General features: G+C 33.2%; 5 protein-coding genes and 1 long non-coding RNA gene across 7 annotated transcripts; 4 read left to right on the top strand and 2 right to left on the bottom strand.

Moving 5' to 3' along the window:
• Positions 1-823: 823 nt before the first annotated feature.
• Positions 824-1,037, top strand: LOC107365152 (dolichyl-diphosphooligosaccharide--protein glycosyltransferase subunit 4). Its single transcript, XM_089269857.1, has one exon. The coding sequence runs from the start codon at positions 839-841 to the stop codon at positions 953-955; it is 117 nt and encodes a 38-aa protein (XP_089125983.1). The 5' UTR covers positions 824-838; the 3' UTR covers positions 956-1,037.
• A 201-nt stretch (positions 1,038-1,238) lies between these two features.
• On the bottom strand, positions 1,239-3,916 carry LOC107365147 (uncharacterized). Its single transcript, XM_015932617.3, has 3 exons — positions 3,560-3,916; positions 2,445-3,129; positions 1,239-2,370 (listed from the first exon to the last, which is right to left on the bottom strand). Exons 1-3 carry the CDS (start codon positions 3,608-3,610, stop codon positions 1,565-1,567), a joined length of 1,542 nt encoding a protein of 513 aa, XP_015788103.2. The 5' UTR covers positions 3,611-3,916; the 3' UTR covers positions 1,239-1,564.
• Positions 3,917-5,194: 1,278 nt separating this feature from the next.
• Positions 5,195-11,523, top strand: LOC107365146 (FYVE, RhoGEF and PH domain-containing protein 6). Of its 2 annotated transcripts, none has more exons than XM_015932614.3 (5): positions 5,195-5,909; positions 6,784-7,402; positions 8,400-9,517; positions 10,633-10,922; positions 11,172-11,523. In XM_015932614.3, the coding sequence occupies exons 1-5, from the start codon at positions 5,301-5,303 to the stop codon at positions 11,206-11,208; spliced, it is 2,673 nt and encodes an 890-aa protein (XP_015788100.2). In that variant the 5' UTR covers positions 5,195-5,300; the 3' UTR covers positions 11,209-11,523. The 2 variants fall into 2 exon arrangements, with proteins under 2 accessions (XP_015788100.2, XP_015788102.2); XM_015932616.3 differs by lacking the exon at positions 5,195-5,909 and adding an exon at positions 6,227-6,692.
• A 2,287-nt stretch (positions 11,524-13,810) lies between these two features.
• Positions 13,811-14,244, top strand: LOC149093647 (uncharacterized). The gene is made up of 3 exons (XR_016200278.1): positions 13,811-13,884; positions 13,958-14,047; positions 14,103-14,244. It is a non-coding gene; the product is annotated as an uncharacterized LOC149093647 (long non-coding RNA).
• A 269-nt stretch (positions 14,245-14,513) lies between these two features.
• On the bottom strand, positions 14,514-16,666 carry LOC107365145 (FAD-dependent oxidoreductase domain-containing protein 1). The gene is made up of 4 exons (XM_015932613.3): positions 16,328-16,666; positions 15,638-16,254; positions 15,012-15,141; positions 14,514-14,934 (listed from the first exon to the last, which is right to left on the bottom strand). Exons 1-4 carry the CDS (start codon positions 16,574-16,576, stop codon positions 14,575-14,577), a joined length of 1,356 nt encoding a protein of 451 aa, XP_015788099.2. The 5' UTR covers positions 16,577-16,666; the 3' UTR covers positions 14,514-14,574.
• A 2,580-nt stretch (positions 16,667-19,246) lies between these two features.
• Ndg (Nidogen) lies at positions 19,247-24,615 on the top strand. Its single transcript, XM_015932606.3, has 11 exons — positions 19,247-19,605; positions 19,683-19,819; positions 19,891-20,053; positions 20,127-20,335; positions 20,400-20,653; positions 20,882-21,550; positions 21,640-21,786; positions 21,844-21,972; positions 22,053-22,448; positions 22,531-23,869; positions 24,040-24,615. The coding sequence occupies exons 1-11, from the start codon at positions 19,402-19,404 to the stop codon at positions 24,332-24,334; spliced, it is 3,942 nt and encodes a 1,313-aa protein (XP_015788092.2). The 5' UTR covers positions 19,247-19,401; the 3' UTR covers positions 24,335-24,615.
• The last annotated feature ends 309 nt before the right edge of the window (positions 24,616-24,924 follow it).

Genomic DNA, 24,924 nt, shown 5'->3' with positions numbered 1-24,924 from the left:
ATACCAACTGTCTTCTTGTAGCTGTGGTTTTGGGTGAAAAATTTATTTATCTTGATGGCTTCATCAGGTAATGATTGACCTTTGCAGTCATTTGAAATAACTGAATGCGTCGCCATCAGTGTGGATACCCAATGATATCCAATCTTGAAAGCTGTCTCACCAGAATAGTTAGCTTCAAAGTTCCCTTCTTGCTTATCTTTAATCATCTTGGTATTCATTCTTACTCATTACCGATGATATCATTTATTGCATGAACAACAAGTAAGACGAGACTAACAAGACAGTTACTCTTTACCTAACCAGCCTCCAACGTTCATCCTTGAAGAACGTATTTTCTAGCTATTCCAAGCTTACCTTTTCTATCGTTGAATAATAGATTTTTACCGCAATAAATGAAATAACGATTAAGCTTTTTTCTTTCAACTAAATTCATTGCATTTTAACTAAATTAATTTGTGTTCAAAATTAAAATCCGCTGTCATTAGTTACCGAACTTTAAATAAGGATCTTTAAACTTTCATTAGTAAAAATCTCGTTAGATGGCGATTTCTTTCATCTTGGTTCTTATAAATTTTTTGTAACTTGACTTGATTTGATTTTAACAAATTTGAATTAATTATCTCATTAATCTGTTTTAAACTTAAATTATTGTATTGTTAATCTGCTAATTTAATAATAAAAGTACAAAGGTAAGCCTGTTATTTCTATCACTGCTTTTTATTGCACTTCAAAAATGCGAAACGTGTTATCATTATTGGACGTGTTATTAAGATATGTTATTGCTTTTTTATCACTGATTCATGTATTTTTCATTTCATTTCAGCTTATTGCCGTTAACATGATTACGGACATTCAGTTATCTTTCTTTGCCAACATCTTGGGGATTTGCTTATTCCTCTTGGTTATAATGTATCATTATGTTAGCGTGATGGCGACCAATGAAAAGCAACAATGATACAGCTGTTTACTTTGGCTTAAATAATGTAATTTATCAATGGATTTGTAATGGATTATTAATTAACAATATTTTTATTTAATCCCGTTGTCTATTTTTGTTTTTCGGCCGTTTGGGATTATTCATCAATCTAGAATTTTCACAAAAACATCTCGTTCTGACTACAAATATGCATTTGCAGTTCATCAGTAGATTCAACCGATGGTTGCCACTTTCGAGGCTAAAATATCCGAATGAATAATTGACGTGGTTTATTCGCTGAATAAGATTTTATCAAAACTAATTGATCGTGACTTTCAGTTTAATTTTTGATTTACCGAGACTATATTAAGTATGAATTGAATTGGACATACAAAGTAAATTCATAATTTGATCAATTTTAGAGTTCATCTATGCAGAATGAAATGAATGCAGTAAAAATGTAAATTTTGAATAGATAAATTAATGATTGGGTTTTTTGAAGCTTCCAATCGCTTCAAATTTCCGTGTTGACAAATGTCTACTTTTTGATATTATCAAAACTATAAAAAATAGAAATACTCATGTGAAAATTCCTCATGCAAAAGATAAGATTGGTAAAGAAGTAGATGATAGGAATATAATCGCATGTCAATTAAAAATGGATATATCTATTTTTCGGCATATATCATCAGCTTCATCTTCATCCCATACAAAAGAGTCTTGATCCATTTTAGTTTCGGCCTCCTGAATATGATTTGATTCTTCTTTGGGCTGTAAAGAGACTTGATTTGGTTGAGTTTCCATAGGTAGGTCAAGATCCATGGATTTAAACAGTTCATCATCGTCGTCATCAAACTCAAATTCATCGTCTTCCTTATGATTTGAATTAATTATATCACATGGAGGTTTTTCCGTTGATTTGTGTACTGATTGTTTAAGTGCTGCTACTGGTGCCTGAACAAACTTATTTGGAGCTGTGATTTCACCGGTCCGCCCAGGAATCTGCTTATTATCGAAATTTGTTGGTTTGACTAAAGTTTTACCTAAAGTATTGGTTACTTCTCCCAGAGCATTTGGTTTGTTCACTAATGGAGGTCGTTCTGCAGATTTCTTAGGCTCACCTTGCTTATTATCGTTGATATAGCTCAATATCGACCGACGAATCAATTGCGGTGGTATGGTTTTCCTTTCCTTAACACTAGGAATATTTTTGTTTTCTTGGTCAAGCATTGCAGAGTCGTGAGATGTTTTTATTGCGTTAGTAGTTAATTGACTATTTGATTTTGGTATAACATCTTCTCTTTTGGGAACAGGGACATTTTCACGGGGAAGAAGTAATGCTTTACTAATAACACCATTGTCTCCTTTCTCAACAAAAGCTTTTTCATCTAGCAAGAGAGCTTCATCAGGTATTTGGGACAACCAATCGCAATCATCAAAATTGTCAAATATATCTATTTCGGCGAATCAAAAGTAAATGAAATTAATGATAGGGCATTAATGAGAAGATTACAAATTATAAAATTACCTTCATCAAGTGAGCTAGCAAGTATTTCCTGGCAACCTGCATGAGATAAATCGTTTTTAGATTCACCGTCACAATGCCGACTATCACTTATATTTGCTACAGGCTGTGAAGAACTTAATCCAAATGAAGTATTTTGTTTCACCTCTTGAGACTTAATATCACATTGAGATTTTATGTCGGTGGTTGGATCGACTCGCAAACAACTGATCAAATTATTGAGAACGAGCTCAACTTTTTCAACTTGATTTCCATCCGAAGTTTCCATATTTTCACTTTTATTAGAAGTCTTTTCCACCTCTTTTTTATCAGCTACTCTCTCAACGGGCTTGAGATTTATCACATTTTTACGGCAGCGATTCGGATTGTCATCAGCCCATACAATATCTAAACGGGCATCGTTATTATAGAAATCCGAGTCACCATCCTCTTCATCCAACATGATTCCTTTATCTGAGTTGATTGATTCCACACGATTTCGTTTAGTAGTCCGCCAATAGCTCGTTATTTCATTGCATATTGGTTCCTGAAGAACTCGACTTGACCTTTTACGTCTGTGGCTTGAGGTATTCTTTGCAGGAGTATTTGGCTTCACCAATTGAGTTGATGTTATTGTAGGAGCAAAGTCAATTACGTTTTCTCCATCTAAAAACTGGTCATTCTTTTCAACAGTATGGCTTGAAGCCATCTAAAAGATGAAATATAAAATCAAATAAATAAATAAAACAAAAAGGTGTAGACCAAGGGTGTTTAGAAAGAGAAGGCACAATAGATTGGTGTGTAAGATGAAAGTGATGATGGAGATGACAATGAGAATGAAGAAACAAAATAAATCTCAACTAAACCATGAGAAATCAGAGATGGTAAAGACGACTAGTCAGATAAATAAACGTTAAACTAATCACAAACATCCAAACAAAATAGATAAAGGAAAAGTATGTTGCCACCAGCGATGGGGTTCCGGAACAACCAAAAAATAACCGATTTATGAGTTAACTGCTGCTATTGAATCCGATTTGAAAGCAGAATTTACTCATTAAACAATTAATTACTAAACAATGATGAGTTTACAAAATATATTTAAAATAGATTAAAGTAAAAAAGACAGAATCACTTACAGTTTCACAGTTGTTTAAACTGATATTCTTGGCGGCAACCTCACCTGTCATTGGCTCTTAACCCAGCCTTTCAACCAATCATAAAGCAACTCTCTTTCCTTTCCCTCAACCAGATCTCTGGTTTACCGAACGTTACCCATTTTTCCGGTTTTTTCAATTTTATATTTTAATATAACTGTCTTGATTAGTCTAATAATTTAATTTCTGACTTTAATTAACCAATGTTTTAGCTGGAATAATCAGTTGCCATTCATAATAACTTGCAATAATGAATCAGTTTATTATAAATTCAATATTGTTTCACATCAATTCACTACCGATTTTTATTTTGCTTTTCATTGCAACAATTTCACTTTAATTCTTGAAAAGATATCCTCAAAGGATTATTAATTGGAATTTCATTTTGTGCGTTTTGACTCATCATTCTTGTTCTTGGCCTCAAGGGAAAATCTTACCAACCGACTTTCAGCCACTAACCCAAAAAGTAATACTCTTTGCACTAACCACTTTGGCTAACAAAAACCCAAGTTCCAACCCTCGTTCTTTGTTTGAAAAAGAACGAGTTTTCTCTGACTTGTGGTAAGCCCTTTTTGGGATCTCAAGATTAAAAATCAAACCAATTGATGAAATATTCGGGTGAAAAGAGTTTTCTGCTGTTTCTTAAAAAAATTCAGAACTTTTAGTTTTGGTTTAGAATCGATTATAAGTTGAAGGGACCGGCTTTTTTCCACCACATCCACCACTTTATCCACCACATTTTTCCACCACTTTCATCCACCACTTTCATCCACCACTTTCATCCACCACTTTCATCCACCACTTTCATCCACCACTTTCATCCACCACTTTCATCCACCACTTTCATCCACCACTTTCATCCACCACTTTCATCCACCACTTTCATCCACCACTTTCATCCACCACTTTCATCCACCACTTTCATCCACCACTTTCATCCACCACTTTCATCCACCACTTTCATCCACCACTTTCATCCACCACTTTCATCCACCACTTTCATCCACCACTTTCATCCACCACTTTCATCCACCACTTTCATCCACCACTTTTATTTACCGTCTTTTCACCCTATTGTCCAACATATTGTCCACCAACCAATCTAACACATCCACCAAATCAACCAAATCAAACATCATCACTTTTTAGTGAGACTTTTCTCAACAAAATTGTCCACCACTTTCATCCACCACTTCAGAGTGGCTTTTTTCCACCACATTTTCAAACAATTTTTTATAAGCATATCCACCACTTAAATCAACTGAATTTTTGACCACTATTAATCGCCATAATATCCCAAAAGAGGATGTGTTAGATGGTGTAAAAGTGGTCAAAAATTCGGTTGATTTGGGTGGAAAAAAAGTGGTGGAAAAAAGCCACTCTAAAGTGGTGAATGAAACAGGTTGATGTGGTGGAAAAAAGCTGGTCCCTAAATTGAATTAAAATGTGAAATCATTACAGCGATTAAATCGCTGCGATTTATCAGAGGTAAAAGCAGCTTTTAAACCAGAAAACACCATGTTTATGCTGCCATCTATAGAGCTGTTTTGCGTTTTGTGTTTTGAAGGTGTGAATTGCTAAGCTCAAGTCTATGGCGTTATGGGTTAATAGCTAAAAAGTTTATCAATTGTATGTTTGCATTTTTGCCATAATTTTTAACTGATTGAAATGTTTCTTTTTAATGGGAGTATTGCTTGGTGATCCAGGCTAGAAAAGTCAAAAAATGTCTAGTCTCACCTCTGAAGGGACCAGTGAAACCAATTGCTCAAATGGTGATAAAAGTGATACTTGCTGTCCATCGATGAGTCAAAAAAGTGACAACAAACCTTCCCTCAGACCTAAGCCTCTATTGACATTAAACAACAACAACAATATTATTATTGATGGTGACAATCTTACTCATCAAAGCGACCTTTTAGATTCACTTTCATCCTCTCCTTCACATCGCCATCAAATCTGTGTTACATCAACATCATCAATTTCAGTATCAAAAACAACTAACACTCAACAACGGTTGCCTTGTCGTCCTGCTCCTGGTCCACCCTCAACTCGAAGCTCAATTTCATCAGTAATTTCTTCTACCGGATCATTGAATGGTGTTGACGGTGAATTGCGACGCTCTATAACTCCTAGAGCCACAACACCAAAACCTCCTGTACCTGTCAAGCCTGCTCATCTTCGGAATTTACGGTTTGCCTCTCCATCGCCGCCGGCAACATTAAAAAAATCCAACTCAAAAGAAAATGAATCAACGGGTATCAAGCAATCATCTCATCTTGACAAGAGTTGCTCACCAAAATGTACAACTCAATTAAAATGTCTGCCGGAAAAGGTACAATTTATCATCACCATAATGATATAAAGTATTTAACAGCTCAAAGAGAAAAGACAAAAAGTAAACAGGCAAAAGATAATATTTGCTGTGATAGTTGATGAGCATGTATTCATATTTAACCATAAAGGCAAAGATAGCAGTTGACTGTTTTTGTGTTATCAAACTTCATAAGTTTAGTAAATTACTTCTATTAGATCATCGTCAAAAGTTCAGTTAAAATGAGGAAATTCGAGTATTTGTACTCGCTCACATTTTGGTATCATCTGGATCTTCGGTTTTGGTTTTGTTTATTGCTGATCGAGAGCAATGTCGCTAGTTTACCGAACGTTTTAGGTTAATCAATCTATTCTGTATAATTTAACCATTCATTTTAGTTTACAGTACTGAATGGAGTATGTTCAGTTTTGTTTTGAGTGTTAGTGAGAAAGAAAGAGTAGGGAAAGCAAATTACTCACTTGTTATCCAACCTAAATCAAATCAGTTGATTAGTATTACTACTTTACTCTAGTCATTCACTTGTTTCTCACTTTGTTTCTTTAATAACATCTTTTATTTACCTCTTTTTTTCATCTAACTCATTCAACTTTGTTATTAATTTTCTGATCGAGAAAATAGACCAATCAATCAGTTTCGCTTCAACGTATTCTTTCAAACTCTTTTCATTTTCTGTCAACTTGATCGTGTGTGTACATCAAAAAGTTCAGAAGCAACTTCAACTCTAAGCTTATCCTTTAAAATCAATATCTATACATAATTATGGCTCAAATCAAAATTTATCCAGTTCGTATTGTTACTCCTTGCTACTTGTTGATTATAACCTCAATTACCTTTTAAAATCAGCATATTAATCTAACTCTTTTCTTATTCACAGGCTTCACCTCCACAATCAAGGAAAATCAAGGAACAACAAGAAGACTCTCTATCAGATAATATCTCAATATCCCCCGAGTTACGACGAAAATCGTCTTCCGTGAATGGCACAATTGGTAGTTTCCTTCATCCACATTCAACTATAGATACACCTATTTCATCAGAAGAGGAATTCTCGGATTCTCGGTCAATCGGATCTACCAATTCAATTATTATTGCAACAAACACTGAGATCGATGGAGGAGACAAAAACATCAACCCTGAAGAGGAAATGAAAAAACGCCAGGAACGAAAGTTATTCTTAGTAGCCCAGGAATTAACCAAAACTGAGGAAGATTTTGTCAATAATATGGTTTTACTCTTAGATTTTCGTGAACACATCCGTAACTCCATTCCCGAGGAAATAATCAATTCAATATTTCGATATGTTCCGGAACTACATGAGTATCACAAACAGTTGGCCGAAGAATTTAGAAACCGGATTAATAAATGGGAAAGTAATCCTAAAATTGCTGATGTTCTCATTATCATGGGACCTTTTCTAAAACCTCACGCTCCTTATACAAAAGAGTTTACTTCCATGGTTACAACTCTTGAAGAGGCAACAAAAAAATATCCAGGTAAGCAATTTACTTACCAATCATTATTATTGCATAGATTAATTGTTTATTTTTCATTGTTTACAATGCAATTATAGCCTTTATGTTTTTCAAATTCACTCTCAAGGGCAATCCTTGTTATACATATTCACACATTAATTTTATGTCGATTTACTTACATTTTCATTTGGATAAAAAATAATCTTGATGAGGATTTAATGATGTTCATATTGATATTCAAATGTCAAGATCTTACCCTCAACTTATCAGTATAAATTTAAACTCATCCAATCAATAAAGTTGGCTCTTTATGCTAGTCTTGTTAGTCATTCATTCAATCATGAAATTATTATTTTGAAAATTAATACTTTATAGCATTAAAAATAAATTACTCGATAAACTTTACCAGATTAATCAAAGTAAAAAAAGATTTGTTGACTCTAACTGATTGAATATTGTACTGTCAACAGTTTTTATATTAATTTTTACTGTACATCTCTATCTATTCATCATAAGCCCTTGTTATTATGTTATTACGCGATGTGAGTGCCAATTCATAACCTAGTATTAATATGTCATCATCATTATTTCTCATCACCATTTGATTGGATTTACACTTTCTATTGTTCAATCTCATTTGCGTGAAAATAATGAAATATGATGATCATCATGAAAATCATAAAGGGAAAACTCTCGCTATTATTATTTCAAAATTAACCTTTGTTTCATTTTTTTACCTAATACTTTCTGCTTGGAAACAAATAGCATTTCCTTACAATTTTTATATTTTCAATCAAATGATTCAAAATATTGTGAACCTCTTTGCGTGTGATGAAAATTTCACTCATTTTTTGACATCAAAAGTGTCATTTTTATCCTTATCAAGATGAAAATAATCGTTTATTTTTTTCTATCAATATCGAGGTTAATAGCATTATGCGTAATTGTGATTTGCATCCAACCAATCAATTAACTATCGCTCTAATTTATTCTTTTTTTTCTTCTCTACCAATTCAAGGTCTTGCTGATGCCTTAAAAGAGTTCGAGAAAACTGATCGATGCAATAAATTGCTAGTCCGCCATTATATGCACAAACCAGTTCAAAGATTACCGCAATATAAATTAATATTGGAAAAATATCAGACTTATTTAACCGAAGATCATCCCGACTACAAAGATACACTTGCCGCTATTGAATTGGTCAGTAAAATTGCAGACTTTGCCAATGATTTTGTTCGTAAAGGTGATAGCTCTTCAAAGCTATTGAAAATTCAAACTTCACTGGTTCGCTCTTACGAGATAATCAAACCTGGCCGAGTTTTACTAAAAGACGGAGAATTAGATAAATTATCTCGCCATGAACCTCAACCCCGATTATTTCTTCTATGCAATGACTGTCTCATTTATTTGACTGCATTACAACAAGGAACTGTTTACAAGCTAAACCATGAACTTTCCTTGGAAGGAATGCGAGTCCAAGTTCCTGATCATCAACAATTTCAAAATGAATTTAGCATAATTTCGCCGTCTCGATCAATAAGTGTGGCTGCCAAAACTCCAGCTGAATGTGCATCTTGGATTGAAGCAATTAAAAAGGCCATCAAAGATTACGAGACTCGTCGAAATACCTTTAACACAAGTTCACATGGGGACAGAGTGGGCGATCAAGTACTTTTGGGTTTTGAGGCGCCTCTTTGGATACCTGATACTCGAGTTACCATGTGTCAAATTTGTTCGGCTGAGTTTACGGTTACTTTCCGTCGTCATCACTGTCGGGCTTGTGGTAAAGTTGTCTGTAATGATTGTTCATCCAACAAAGCTCCTTTAAGGTACTTGAAGTTTAGAGCGGCTCGTGTTTGTGATCAATGTTTCCCAGTATTACAAGATCAAATGACTAAAAAGTTAACAATCTCAATGACAACGGCTCTTCGTGATCACGGTGCTTCTTCTGATGAAGTTAATGATGATTTGGTTGATGATAGTGGCTCTGTTAACTCCAATGGTGCAACCTCAACAGGATCAACTGTTACTCCGTCCAATTTTGACCTAGACAATTTAAAGGCACAATTTGTTCGTATACCTCTAGGCTTACGAAGTTCTGGTCGAAGAAAATCTCTTCCTCAACGATTAAAAGAGGTTAGTTGTTTACCGTTTAATGCAAGAAAATGCCAATTAAATGATGTTATTCACTCTTCTAAACATTTCCTAGTAATTTGTGAAAATCATGCTCCAATGTCAGAGCTAAATTGCATTGGAAAGTAAAATCCATTAATTTAATCATGTAAATTTCAAGGACAGAATTCTTGGTGTATAATTACTCTGAATACTTGTATTATATTTGGCCAGTTCGTAGTCATATTCAAACAAAGCAATGTTATTATATCCTAAAATAATATATTTACAACCAATTTAGATCAAAATTAGTGCAAATTCCTTAGCTAAATGTTTATGTTTTAGCTTTCTAATGGATCCATTGAGTTATAGTAAAAAAAGTCGATAAACAATTTCAATGGAAACAATCAACATGGAAATTGAAACGGCTCATTTAAATGATGTTTTTCCCTGTTCATCCTTGAAATAAATGCTGCTCCTTTGTTTGTGTTTATTCATTATTTTCTGATTTCTGTTACAGAAAAAAAATCTCACAAACGATTCGATTAATCTTTCATATCGATGACATTTGCATTTTACTTTTCATAAACATCCATTAGATTGAATAATCTTTCCAAGATAATTTCTTGTTCAAAATGTATCCATTAATTGGGTACAATTGGAACCTAATTTAACTAGTGCAAGTGCAATTCTTACTGACACAAATCAAGATCATGATTATAAAGCTGATTAAGTTATACAATATTCACATCAGATATTCAACTCAATAATCACTTTTCCTCAAAAAGTTGATTCCTTATTGTTTTTATACCGATATTTCAACAAATTCACAATTACCTTTCTTTCTGGATCAGTAATTCAAGTTGGACTATAATTTTACGTGATTGTTGAACATTTTTTGTTTGCTCGAGAAATTATCTCACACACACAATACAAAAGCTCACTTAATCGATCGTAAATTAGCATTAGATGACAATTTTAAAATGGTGAATCACTTTTAATTTATCAATAACATCATTAAAAAGATATTTTTTGCGTAAAACTCTTACCTTGTGAAATCAATTGAATCGCAAGGCAACCTTTTATTATTAACCTTAATAACACACTTTTTCATTGTATTTTTTTTTTCATCCTTTCAGGTCTCTGCTGATGATAAAAATTGTTCAATCAGTGGCTATTTGATGTACAAAAAGAACTACAAAAAGAGCTGGAAAAAAGCTTGGTTTGTGGTCAAAGAAAAAGTATTATATCGATTCAAGGAAAGCAATGATACGGCAGCCCTTCAAAGCCTTCCTATTCTTGGTTATCAAGTACAATTAGTAACTGATGGTTCCATTGATTCCTCTGAAGCTGGATTAATATTTCAACTCTCGCATCCGGGTCAAAATACAATATTATTTAAAACTTTAAACCAAGAATCGGCTTCAAGGTGACTCATTGAATAATGGTTTATTATGAAATACAATTGATACCAAACAGAATGAAATTCAAGGTTTACTTTGAATATTGACATTTGTGAAATTCAGTGCATTTTCATCTTTTGTTATTTGTTTTCCATCAGTGACTATTAGACTATCCAATTGAATTTATTTTCTGGTTCAAATTGTATTTCATTTTATTCCTTTTTTACACCAAATAGTGATTTTCATTTATTTTTCTTTGTCTTTTCATTCTACAGATGGATTCAGGAGATTTTGAGCAACACTCAATTGTAATTTAATTGCTATCATTTAAAGGATTATTTTGTCAAAATTGTTTAAATCGACTTGTTTTTTTGTGAATTTTTTCAAACTTTTAACGCCATTTTCAGTACAAATTATTTTCTACTGATTTCAAACAAATTATCTCGTTGAATTCTTAAGTATCATGATTATTTTTCTTTCTAATCATTGATTTATAATGGTTGTTTATTTTGCCAAAAGTGTATCCATTGTTTTTTCCGTTTTTTTGTAAATTTGTATTCTCAAACAAAGCTATAACAGATTTAAAAGCTCATCAATTTATCATTAAATCTCATTTCAATATATTAATTCATCGTTTGATTTCATTCATTTCAATCAACACTAAATACAATATTTATTTGAAAAAAGACTCAGTTCAAGTAAATAACTCCAGATCCGATAAACTCTCAATAAAACCATGTGAATGACAGCATTGAGAAAAAGATCTAATTCTGAATTGAATAATTCTTATCATCTTTGAATTCAAAATCCAGATTAAAGTTAAACTGATATCATCTAATGGCTAAACATTAAACATTGTTCAGAGCACAGCCATAATAGTAACTGAGATTTCAGCTGAACTTGAAATTTTCAAGTTGAAATGTCACTTTTAATTGAAATTGCTACTACACTTTGTAATTAACAATTGTAAGATGATACTCATACGAAGAGTAAGTGATGATTCAAAGAATACGTTTTTCAAACATTTAATTGAATATCCTGATTGATAGAATCAACTCTTGATTGATTAACCCACTGAATATTAGAATATGTTAAAGCTCCATAAAGACTATTAAATGCAAGGCCATTTAATTCCTAATTTTAATTTTTTCAAAAACTTCTTTCAACCCAATTCGATATATTTTTCAATCAATATTTTCTCGCGTAACCTTTGAATCTCTTATCCTATGACATTTAAAACAGAGTTAAATGCTATAAAAGAAACTCATATAAAATTAAATTAAATTGTATCATTAGAAGGACTTTTGTGGGGTAAAATTGTTTCCTCAGAAAGCGAATTGAACTTATTCAGGCAAAAATTTCCAAATTCTCGAAAATTTCGTGTCATAAATCTTTAAGGTTTGATACTTTCATCAAGTAGAAATGAAATTGATTGAAAAATATTTATCTGTACAATGATGAATTTTAGTTTCATAATTTTATCCAAGTTAGATTGGTAATCACCACTTGCATGCAAAGTTAATCAGAATGAATTTAGTTGATCAATAGAAAAAAAGAAACACAGAATGATTCTACTGATATTTACACATTGATCGATATTTTATTAGGTGATCTTGAGATGATTAAACGCATTCAAAATGACTTTGGTAAACAAAAGTTAACCTGAAGAGTCAAAAGTAAAATTCATTTCAAACTTAGCTCATTGCTCATTGAAGCAACTCTCAGATCAACTTTAAGAAGCAAAAATGCTAAAATTTTTCAACTCTCCTTTAACAGCATTTGCTTATGATTTTATTAAAGCAGTTCAATTAAACTTTGATAAAAGGCTTCACAATTACGATTGTGAACAGCTTGCGTTCAAATCACTTGAAACACAGGAAAAACAAGTCGTCTTTACCTTAACATTAAGACATGGGTTTGAACAGAGTGTCGACAAAATTACCAAAATCAGACAGAAAATTGACTTTGGTAATTTACTGCTTCGCATTGCTTCACTAGTGAACCTCGTAAGAATCATTTTGCTGTTCAGTGTTAGTTATGAAACGGCCATTTATTTAGGCGATCCATTGTTGGACTCGAAAGACAGGAATGTCTTGCTATTAGTCGTTCTTGTTGGACTAACTCCTATGTACATTGTTCATGAATTGGCTGTGATAAAGGAAAATAATTATGGATTCATTTCTGCAGCTTCTGATTTGAAAGTTGTGATCAAAAATGGGTTTTCTTATTTTCCCTTTGTTGGACTTGAAAAGAAACCCTTTTGCCGTTTTATTTACTTGATCTGTGCCTTTCATAACATGATCACTCCACTGATGATTCCGTTCATTACCTTTCTTTATAATTTTGAGCTTTTTTGCAACCTTTATAACAATTATTCACTCAAAACAATGCTCTTTGCGATTCCATGGAGTTTTACACTTACAACGGCTGTGATATTTCTTGCTGCTCAAGCGATCTGTTATAGTTCAATTTGCTGTATTTATGTGGGTCTTCATTATTTTCATATAAAGTCGATAACAAATGCCACCGGTTTCCTGCTTCAGGTTAATGACAAGAGGAATTGTACAGATTTAAATTGTATTATCGGACAAACTCTTTGGTTGTTTAATAAAATTGATTCAACTTTTAGAGAAATCCGTTTTATTGTTTTGTTTTTTTACAACGGAATCGCTCTTATGTCTTGTTGGTTTTTACACTTTGGTCTATTTACTGGTAATCACAGCGTTGTGATGGACTTTCTCATTACTTGGCTTGGATTTATGATTATATCAGATATTTTGGCGATCAGCTTCTTTTGTGCTGCATTTACCAACAAGGTTTTCATTTCAATCTTTGCATGCTGATCAGTTAATTATGGTTTGCCTCCATCTTGATTCGTTTTTAACTGTAAATCATTTTTTTCTTTGAAATCCACAGGTTGACAGACTTTACCCAATGTGGCATCGAATGTATTGTAAAAGTAAAACGACTACAGCCATGAAGTTAAAAGTAAACTTACATTTAAGATTTTTAGACTTTCTGATTTTACCCAGTTTAACGGATAACAATTTTGTCATTCCAGATGATTGAGATCTTCAACAGAATAATATTGCCAACGAATGGCATCCAGATTGGAGATTATGGTTTAATAACGAAAAAATTTGTGCTGATTGTGAGTACTGTCGACAAGGAAATATTTTGAAAAAAACTGATTTTATTTTTATCAGTTTCTTTTAGAGTTTTCAACATCACTGATGCTGTTAAGAGTCAACTTTGGATCATATTTTTGAAAATTTTATTATAATATAATCAGTTGTTTCAGCTTTGTAAAATAGCGTTTACTTTCATCAAAAAACATGTTAAAATGCGTGCGTCACAACTAGTGAATCATCGTGTTCACAGTTAAATCAAAAATGTCTTCACTTAAAATCCGTTTGAAAATGCAAAAGGTATTAATTTACCAAAATATAGTAAATTATTGCTCGGTCCCTGGTTACATAAGGTTTCTGACAAGATTAATCATATTGAGTTTATTTTTCTCGTGAATTAACCATTTGACTCTTTAATCTGTTATATTGTGAATTAATAATGTTTGATAATCTGTTAACAAGATCAAAAATGGTTCAATGTAAATAAGCTTCTTCAACAGTAAAAAAGATTTAGTTTATTTTCAGTTTCACCTGTTGCCTTTGTTTACATTCAAATGATATTTACTTCTAATAATTTTTCACCTTCGATCGCTCTGTTGAATCTGAATCGACTGCAATCAACTGTACTATATTTACCATTCAAAATTAACTCGGAAATACATTTTCCAGCTGCTGGGCCCATTTGAATTCCATGTCCACTGAAACCAGTTAACCAGTATAAATTTGACCAAACAGGATCTTGGCCCATGATCGCATTTTCATCTAGTTCGTTGAAATCGTAATAGCCTGCCCAAGCTGAAAGTACTTTAATGGATTCAAATGGTTTAACTCTTTCTGCCAGTTGAGGCCAAATTTTTTGATCAAAGAAGTCATAATCAACCTCAAAATCAGTAGTTTGTGGCTCTTCGGACTAATGTAGATTATGGAAAACAAGAAAATCAAAAGACTTGTATATATTGTCCAATAGATGGTTTATATTTAATTTACCTCTTCTGGTGATAATCCAGTTATATAGTTATCTCCATCCCCTCGACAATAAACTCCTGATGGATCAATGAGCATTGGAAAATTTTGACCATTCAAAGTTTCGCATTTAAATGAATATACATAACGCTTCCTTGGGAGATTAAACAGAATTGTTACCAAAATTAATAAGTTATAATATAACCAGATATCTTCATAATCCCAATGAAATTAACTAAAGATATCAGATTTCATTTAAAGTCAATGCTGATAAAAGAAATAGACTTTCTTAAAATATGGTCTTTTATTTCAACTGAAGCTTAAAACACCCATAGATGGTTCGGCTCTGGCCAGCAGGATAAACAGACTGATCTAGCTGTTGAATATTCAAGTCGAATTTGTTGATTTACACATTCAGATCTGTAAATGATGCTGAAATATTCTTCCAATTTCCAGAAGGAAATTTTCTTGGTTAATTATGTAGTTTGGCTAACTTGTTACAAGCTTGCAAGAAATTAATAAATTGGAGAACCAGCAAAGGTTGAAATTGGACCAAACTTTTTTACGAAAGTCATCAAAAGACATGAATTATAATTCAAAAGATAAAATTTCTACAAAAGAAGATCGACTGAAAAAAAATTTAGACCAACCTTGGATTAACTGGACATAAAATGCTTTTTGCATTTTGTGATACGAGTTTATTAGACAAAGCACCACATTCTGATCCTCCAGCTATGACAATTGATTCTGCTGAGTAAATGGCTTGAGAATTTTGCTTGATATGATCAACAATGGCTCCATTTACTTTACATGATGGTGTTTTGCAAGAGCAAGAAAAATCAGTTACAACCCCATGGACGTATTTCACTCCTAATGCTAAAGCTTTTGCACGGAAAGCCATCAACAACCGATGAGGATCAAACCAGCCTTCTTTATCGAATCCATAAGAACCAGCAGCAATGCCATTGGTGTTTAACCAAGGCCATCGAACCGATAACTGTTGTGGGTCAAGAAGCTCAACTGAAGCTCCACACGATTTTTGGATTTTATGATTATTGACTAAAGTATCAACACCGCTTTCAGTCGCCAAATACAAGTAACCCTTGCGAACTAACCCAATATCTATCAAATCATCTGGATCAACGTTAAGATAATCATTGATTTTTGTAAGGAAATCAAAACTGTGCAAGGATAATTTAATATTTTCTGGAAGAGAAAAATGTGATCGGATTCCACCGACAGCTCGAGTCGTTGAACAGGTCGTATACTGGTGCAAGACAATTTGAGAATTTTGGTTAACATTTCGCTGTTCAGAAGATTTGGTCGATGGACAAACAAACCTTTGGATCTTTTTCAATGACAGTCACTGAAGTTGAAGGACTTGAATGTTTAATCCAGAAAGCGGTTGATAAACCCATTATGCCACCGCCAATAATCAAAACATCACTTTTAAATTGTTCACTATTTGCTGTTGCTGACAAACTTGCTGTTGGAATCCATTGTGACTGTAATTTGAGCACATCTTTACAGCTTAACGGTTGACGAAGTAACGAAACTGAGCTCCTTAAAATGTTGGTTGATTTGAACATTTTGATTGAGCGCTAAAGTTGAACAATTTCAAAGAATTTCGAATGAAAACTAAGACAATTTGTGAAACAAACAATGAAACGTATCTACATATAAAATAAGCGAATCCTATCTATCAATTCATTTTCATTGTCTATTCTTTGTAATCTAGTTACTATCGCCTGTTAAAATGATTATCTACTCTAGATTTACTGCTTAATCACAAGGTTTATTTATCAAGCTTGGAGCTTTAATTAGAGTTGTCATATTATGAGAGTCTAAGAGATTTCATGATATTCATTCATATGTATTTCATGATGATATCACTTAGTCTTTGAAATATTCATTATAAACAAATTGCCATCATAATTACCAGTCTTAAAACAATAAATTTGCAATAAAATATTGTGATCAGTTAACAATTTAGTGGATGCATCTTTACAAATCCAAACATTTTGTTTGGCGATTTTTTACAGCTTGTTATTCACGATTATAAAAAGATTATGAATCGACGCTGTTACATCTGTTTATTGAATCTATTAAATTATTCCGTAAATTGTAATATTGAGAAAGTTTCTATTGCGTTGAATTATTTCATTGTGCTATCACAATGAAGGACTTCGCTTGAGTTTTGATCTGACCAGATACAGGTTGCAGAGAGTTGATGCTGAATTCAATTATTGTCCATGATTTGCAGTTAACTATTCATTTCATAACGACATTTTTTTATAAAGTTCGTGAGTTTTACATTGTGAGAGGCGAAAGGATTTTGTTGGTTATGATGGTGAATTTAATAAGGTTAAAGATGAATCAAATGAAACAAAACACACGGTCAATATTCAGACCAAACAGACACGAAGTCAAAATATTCAATTTAAATAAGTTTATTCAGAATTGTTAAAGATGATGAAGAAGCAATTGACAATTCAACTTTAAGTAAATTAAAAGGGTCAAAATAGCTTCTAGCTTTAAGGGGTGAAATTGGGTGTTTTAGTAAGTTAGAATAGGTGAATAGTAAATGATTAAAAGAAGGATTAAGTTATTAGGTTGATTGGTTGAGATACAGTGGACACTTTCCCTAGGACTTTTGAGGGTTCATAGTTCATGGAGAAACTGAGGTTTTCTCATGAACTATGAGTCGGAGAGGTAAACAAATGTTACCACCAGTTTTGTAACAACGAGAGGAAGCTAATGATATGTAGAAATATTAAGGAATACCAGAGGTTCCTTATTCAGTAGCTTCATATGGTGAAATGAATAGGAAAAGGTAAAAATAAGGGTTTTTCATAGTTTACTATACAATCATTCTCGTTTGTTTAGAACCAACTTTCATATGAACAAAACCAGAATTCAAAAGAGTAATACCGGCTGACTGTAAAGTCACAGAATTTTCATAACAACAAAACCGCGTTCAAATGACCAAAACTCATTTTCATAAGACAAAAACTCTCGAGTTAAAGAAGCATCTTTATTCAGGGTGTAGACTGTTTCGTCGATTGTTAATTGCTTCTTTTCTGAGACATCTTGGAATATAAGTTAACATTTTGATAAATTTTGACTTATTAATTGTAATTTACCATCTTCAATGGAAGTTCATTGGAAAAATCAGTGATAATCCTCTTTGCATACTCTGAGTAAAGTAACTCTTTAACTCGAGAGTTTTTGTCTTATGAAAGTAGGTTTTGGTCATTTGAACGCTGGTTTTGTTGTTTTGAAAGCTCTGTGTCTGTACAGTCAGCCGGTTTTACTCTTTTGAATGTTGGTTGTGTTCATATGAAAGTTGGTTCTAAACAAACGAGAATGATTGTAAGATGACTTATCAGGTCAAAACTAATTATGATTCATTAAGTTCATGATGATGAACTATGAGTGAATAAAGTGTTGAATGTTAGTCAGAGTCATTATTGGTGAAGTTGGAAGATGAAACGAGAGAAAGTGAAAAAAGTCAAAAATTGAAATGAATTTAGATTAAAGGTAAATCATGACTAATAAGTCATATTGAACATTTACATGTAAATAGATGAGAAGGTTAGTTTGAGTTATAATAAATCAAGTAAAGTTGGTATTTTCAACCAACAGATTTAAATGGCGAATCAATTTAATCAGATTAATCCAAGATCACAACGGAGGGTAGATTGAATAAATTGGCTGAACGATAAAACAATTTCCAAAGATAATAAAATGTTATGAGATGCAACAGATGAAAAGCTCATGCAAGCTCATAATTTTGGAGTACATTTGATTTGAATATTGATTGATCATATGGTAGTTTTTACCGTGATGATGAAAAAATCTTGAAGATTATCTTTCGCTGGAGCTTTTGTGATTACAATAGTTTTGATTGTTACTGTAAGAGTAAAATTGATTCAATATTTTTGCTTGTGTTGATTTGATCAGCTTGAGCTTATTTTAGATTACAGATTGTAGTAAACAAGAGAGGAAATCTTGATGCATGGGGTAATCTAAACAAAATAAGTGAAATGATCAAGGATTGATTGATTTTTTCCATAGATTTGAGTTTACAAATTGGTTTAATGTAAATATTAAGACCTTTTACAAATCTAATCGCGAATAGTTAACTGTTGTCATGATAACCTCTCGTTCAAATTGAACCTTAACTTTCGAAAGATACTGTCAAGATGATCAATTTAATTACAAGAGAAATATTGAGAAGAAGAAAGATAATTAAGAGCAAGAAGGAGAAGAAATAACATTTCTTAATGGCCACTTGAATCATTGATACAGCAATTTTGTTCACTTTCAACTGTTTCCATGTTTTTCATTCAACATTAGATTTTTTCAAATTTCTGAGCTTCCCCATCTTTTATATTATTTATTAATCAATTCAATGGCCAATTTACAGGCCAAAATTGTTTTCGTTATTGCCATTTGTTTGACAATCAATTTAGCCAATGGGATTACGAGACAAGATTTATTTCCCTTTGCAGGACCAGATGACGAAGTGTTGACTGGTAAAGATGAAGGATCATCTCAACAGATTAAACTTTCTTCTAATGTAATCCTTTTTGAAAGATCTTATGATTTCCTTTTTGTAAGTAACCAATTTCAATTCATCTATTTATTAACTATCCTGTGAGCTTTTAAATTTCATTTTCTTGCCCTTTTCAGGTCAGTATCAATGGAGTTATATCATTCCTGTCTGATGCTGCTAACTACCTTAACTATGCTTTGCCTTTAAGTATTCCTATGATTGCTCCTTTTTATGCTGACATCGATACTCGGATTACAGGAAAAGTTTATTATCGGTAACATTCTTGAAAATATTATTGGAACCAAAACAATTTATTGAGTATTTTTGATTGTACCTTTTTTGTAGACAAACAACAAATCCTGATCAGTTGAACCTTGCCAATGGATACATCAGTTCAGTATTTACATCTGGCTTAAACTTTCAAGCTAACAGTCTATTCATCGCAACTTGGGTTGATGTTGGTCCATACCGAAACAATTTGACTTTTGTTGACCCTAACAATGAAAAAGTATGTAATGTTGTCTATCAACACTTGTTGTTACTCCAGGACTAATTTTATTTACATGATTTATTCAACACAGAAAAATACATTTCAAGTTGTTATTGCGACAGACGGCAAGGAATCATACGCATTCTTCCTTTACCCTCAAAAAGGTATAACATGGGCTAAAAGTGATACTAAAGAAGCTCGTGAACCTGCCTTAGCGCAAGTCGGATTTATTGACTTGAATGGATACCAGTTTTATCCTCTTGATGTCTCAGGAACCAGTAGGACTCTCAATTTAGATAGGTAGGTCATATTGAATAATTTCAACCATAGAAGCATGTTATCTAATACTGAATTACTTATACAGAATGTCTAATATTAAAGAAGCGGGAATCTTCATATTCCGTATTGGTAAACTTGGTGTTTCTGGAGGTGTTATTGAACCAGATCGACCTTCATCATCTCGTGAATCTGATGTTACACCATCAGACGTTATGGATCGATGTGAAACAACTTTTGATCCTTGTCCACCTGAAGCGCACTGTGAACAATATTCAACTGGCTTTTGCTGTAAATGTAAAGAAGGTTTTATTGGTAATGGAAGACAGTGCATTAAATCAGGTAAGATTTTAACATACGAACAGTCTTGACATGAAGATAATTTTTACTTCATAGATCTCATGTTAGAGTAGAAAAATACTCTTCAAATGTGTTCTTGATTATAATTAAGTCTTATTTACAATATCTTATCCAAGAGGGAAACTTATGAAGAACCTCTTGAACAAAGGTCTATTGACATCATTCTATCACTAATCTATTCTTTTTTTCCTTCTATACTGGAATAATTAGACACATTAGATACATCACCAATTCGTTTGGTAGGCCAGGTTCATGGAACAATTAATGACCAAAAAATCGGAGACGCTGACATTTATGTCTATGCTGACGTTAACTCAGGTCAAATTTACACAACAATCAGTCGATTGCAAAACATACAACCCAGTGATTTTCAATCATTGATTCCGTTAACTGACCTAATTGGTTGGTTATTTGCAAAAGGACAACCAGGAACTGTAAATGGGTTCAGTTTGACAGGCGGAGTTTTCAATAGAACTGCTAGAATAACTTTTCCTCAGACCGGGGAACAAGTGACTGTTATTGAGCGTTATCTTGGACTTGATGTTTTCGGCAATCTTAAGATGGATATTGTAATAACAGGAAATTTACCAGCCATTCCAATGGGCTCTAGAGTTGAATTTGATGATGCAATTGAAGTTTATGCTTCTAAAGAACCAGGAATGTTCACTAGCTCATCAGGTCGTTCATATAGACTCACTGGAGCTTCCATGGATATACCCATTTCAATCGAACAGGAAATTCAGTTCACGTCATGCGCTTATGCACCAAAAGATCAACAAGTTAAAACAATTAAAATCTCAGCAAATCGGTATAATATTGATGTGCGAACAATTCAAGATCCAATTCGATTTACGGCTGAATATTCGGTTGTGCCACCAGGTGAGGTTTCTTCACAAAAATACGGATGAAAAAATTATGTGAACGGTGAAAATTGAAGATTAATATCTGTTGTTTCTTTGTAATTCCAGATGACAATCCTTGTAAAAATGGTAACGCAGTTTGTGGTGCTAACAGTCAATGTGTAGTTGACGGGGAAAATTATCGTTGTGTTTGTAATCCAGGGTTTCGAAGTGATGACCAATCTGATCCAAACAGTGTCAGACCATTGTGTTTAGGTAAGCTATTTCTGTATACTTTTGTCAAATTTTTTGCTAATTTTTTGCCCCTTACAGATATAGATGAATGTTTGACAAACCAATCTCGCTGTCATAAAGATGCTCGGTGCCAAAATCAACCAGGAAACTATCGCTGTATTTGTAATGATGGTTTTGTCGGTGATGGATACCGATGTCGACCTCAAGGTGGTTATTCAAATTGGTGATTTATCAGATTTTCAGTCTTTTAATTGCTATCCATTTTTTATTTCATTTTTGAAAAATAGATTCAATGTGTGGTGATAAATTTTGTGATCCTAATGCTGACTGTTTACCTTCTGCTGATGGATCCAAAAAGTGCATTTGCTTACCAGGTTTTACTGGTAACGGAATCATTTGTCGTTCCGTTTTAGGTCAACCAGGATCACCTAATGCTTGTCCAGCTGATTTACGTTGTGATCGTAATGCTCAATGTGCCATTAATCCAGTCACTAGAGAATATGGTTGTGTTTGCAATCCAGGCTTTACTGGTAATGGTTTGGTTTGTGAATTGGTTGGAAAAGTTTGTTCGAGTGATGCCAATTGTGGGGAGAACGGACAATGTAAAACAAGCAATTCTGGAGTTGGATATTGTGTCTGCAAACAAGGGTATTATGGCGATGGTTACACCTGTATCAGAACAAGTAAGTTTACATTATAGAGAAAAAATTAATGAATTAGTAAATCATTTTCCATTAATTATAAATTTTTTAATTATTGATTTAGCCGAGCCAAAGCAAATTGAAAACTGCTTTACAAGTAAAATATGTGATATTAATGCTGTCTGTAATGACTTACCCAACGGTGAAACTAAGTGCATTTGTAATGAAGGATACACTGGAGATGGACGTACTTGTGCAATTATATCAGATTGTAAAGAAGACTCTGATTGTCCGGCTTCATCCAAGTGTGACCCACTACCAGAAATTGTTGACGGTGGAAGATGTACTTGTATTCAAGGTTTCGCCATGATTGAGAACACTTGTGTTTCGAACGATAAGGCTCCTTGCAATGTTGTTAAAAATTGCCATGCAGATGCAACATGTAAATTCAATTTAGAGGAGAAGCAATTTAAATGTGAATGCAATAAAGGTTTCAAAGGTGATGGTAAAAACTGTGAATCCACTCAAATACCATGTAATGTTTTGAATACTTGTGGATCTCATGCTGCTTGTAATTACAATCCAATAGAGTTGGGTTATCGTTGTATGTGTCTATCCGGTTATATTGGCGATGGTTACACTTGTGTACCTTCATCATCATGTCGAGATTATCCATATCAATGTCATCGAGATGCTGAATGTGTTTTCTCTCCAACAACTCGTGAATACAAATGTCGATGTAATAATGGCTTTTCCGGAGATGGACTCGATTGTTCACCAAACAATCGGTACGATGGACCTTATTTAGTTGCTGTCCAAGGAATGTCTTTTGCTCGTCTACCTATGGCACCTGGACGTCAGGGTGAATTTCTTTTCGTGTTGAACAATAATTTACCAGTTGGAATTGCTTTCGATTGTGCAAAAGGCTCACTCTATTACACAGACATTATTGACAAAGCTATATCAAAAGCTGGTCTCAATGGATCTCATGACATAACAATTCTTACTGGCTTAATTTCACCAGAAGGATTAGCTATAGATTGGATAAGTCGTAACATATATTGGACTGATTCGCTGAAGAGAGCTATTCAAGTTTCTCGATTAAATGGATCCTCTGTACGAACTTTAATCAGCGAAGATTTGGTCAATCCTAGAGGAATCGCTCTCCATCCAGGTTTAGGTAAAATGTACTTTACTGATTGGAATAGAGCAGCACCAAAAATTGAGATGGCAAATATGGATGGTACTGGAAGAGTGGTTCTTGTTTCTGAAGCTGTTAAACTGCCAAATATGCTTGCTATCGACTATATGACCAATGAACTGTGTTGGACCGATGCTGGTCTCAAAAGGATCGAGTGTATTGATCTTTATGGTTCTAAACGTAGACTAGTCCATTACACTTCTGGTTATCCCTTCGACTTGGCCATTGTTGAAGATTACATATTTTGGACAGATTGGGAAACGTGAGTTGAAATATAAATATTTACCACCGAATCGCTGTGAATGATTGAAAAGATTGATAAAAATTAATAGATCGTTTGTATAATTTTCAGTAGAACTTTAGTTGTATAAGTCAGAGTCGATATTCTAGATAAATAATTAATAATTTTTTAACGTTTTGCTCTTTTGATAGGAATAATGTTCACAGAGTTGGTCGCAATGGAGGCAAAGAAGAAACCTTAATGATACCTAAAGGATCAAATGGACGGCTTCATGGTATAGTGGCTATGGCCGAAGCTTGTCCGGCGATGAGTAATCCATGTAGAATCCGTAATGGAGGCTGTAAACATCTATGTTTACCGTCTGGTCCTCGATCACGAACCTGTGTTTGTCCAGATGATGATGGATCAGGTGAAGAATGCACTTTGATGTTACCACCGCTACCAAGACCAACCCCATCTGGAGTTGGAATTATTGGGGTTGGATAAATTGAAATTCTATAAAAATTTAAAATTTTATTTTCTCACGCCTTGAAATTCTAGACAATTAAGTATAATCGCATTCGGTTGTATCAATTTTCATTTTCTAATGCATTTTCAATCATTGAGCTGAAAATCTTCATTCTTACCTCTGATGATTTCAGTTGAGTTGACACATTTACTGTTTAAAAAAATAAACTAATAGTATTGCTAATATTGAAAATAAAATTGAATGTGTTAATGCTAATATGATGTGCATTTTGCTATTTAAAGTTACGAAATTTATAAATTATCCTGAAATTGCCTAAAAACTATGGAATGAGATTGAAACATCATAAAATAAAAAACACTGTCACTGTAACTCACGTCGTCTGTCTCTTCACCTGTCTTCCATGAAAGAGAGAAAGAGTGGAGATGAGAGTGTGTTTGCATTTCGTGAAGTTCCTTGTTGGTAGAGCAAAATTGATTATGCTGATCATAACTTCGATCTTTGTTGGTGGAAAAATTATTCGATTTGTTTCTGCTATCGTTTACGGAAGCGAGTTGGAAATGGTCTTGATTTCTTTCATTGCTCTATATCATCAAATACAGAAATATTA

Source organism: Tetranychus urticae, chromosome 3 (assembly GCF_039701765.1).
Source record: "Tetranychus urticae isolate SD_2017Ah chromosome 3, NJAU_TeUrti_SD_1.0, whole genome shotgun sequence".
Lineage (NCBI taxonomy): Eukaryota > Metazoa > Arthropoda > Arachnida > Trombidiformes > Tetranychidae > Tetranychus > Tetranychus urticae.
This window is presented reverse-complemented; position numbering and strand designations above follow the sequence as displayed.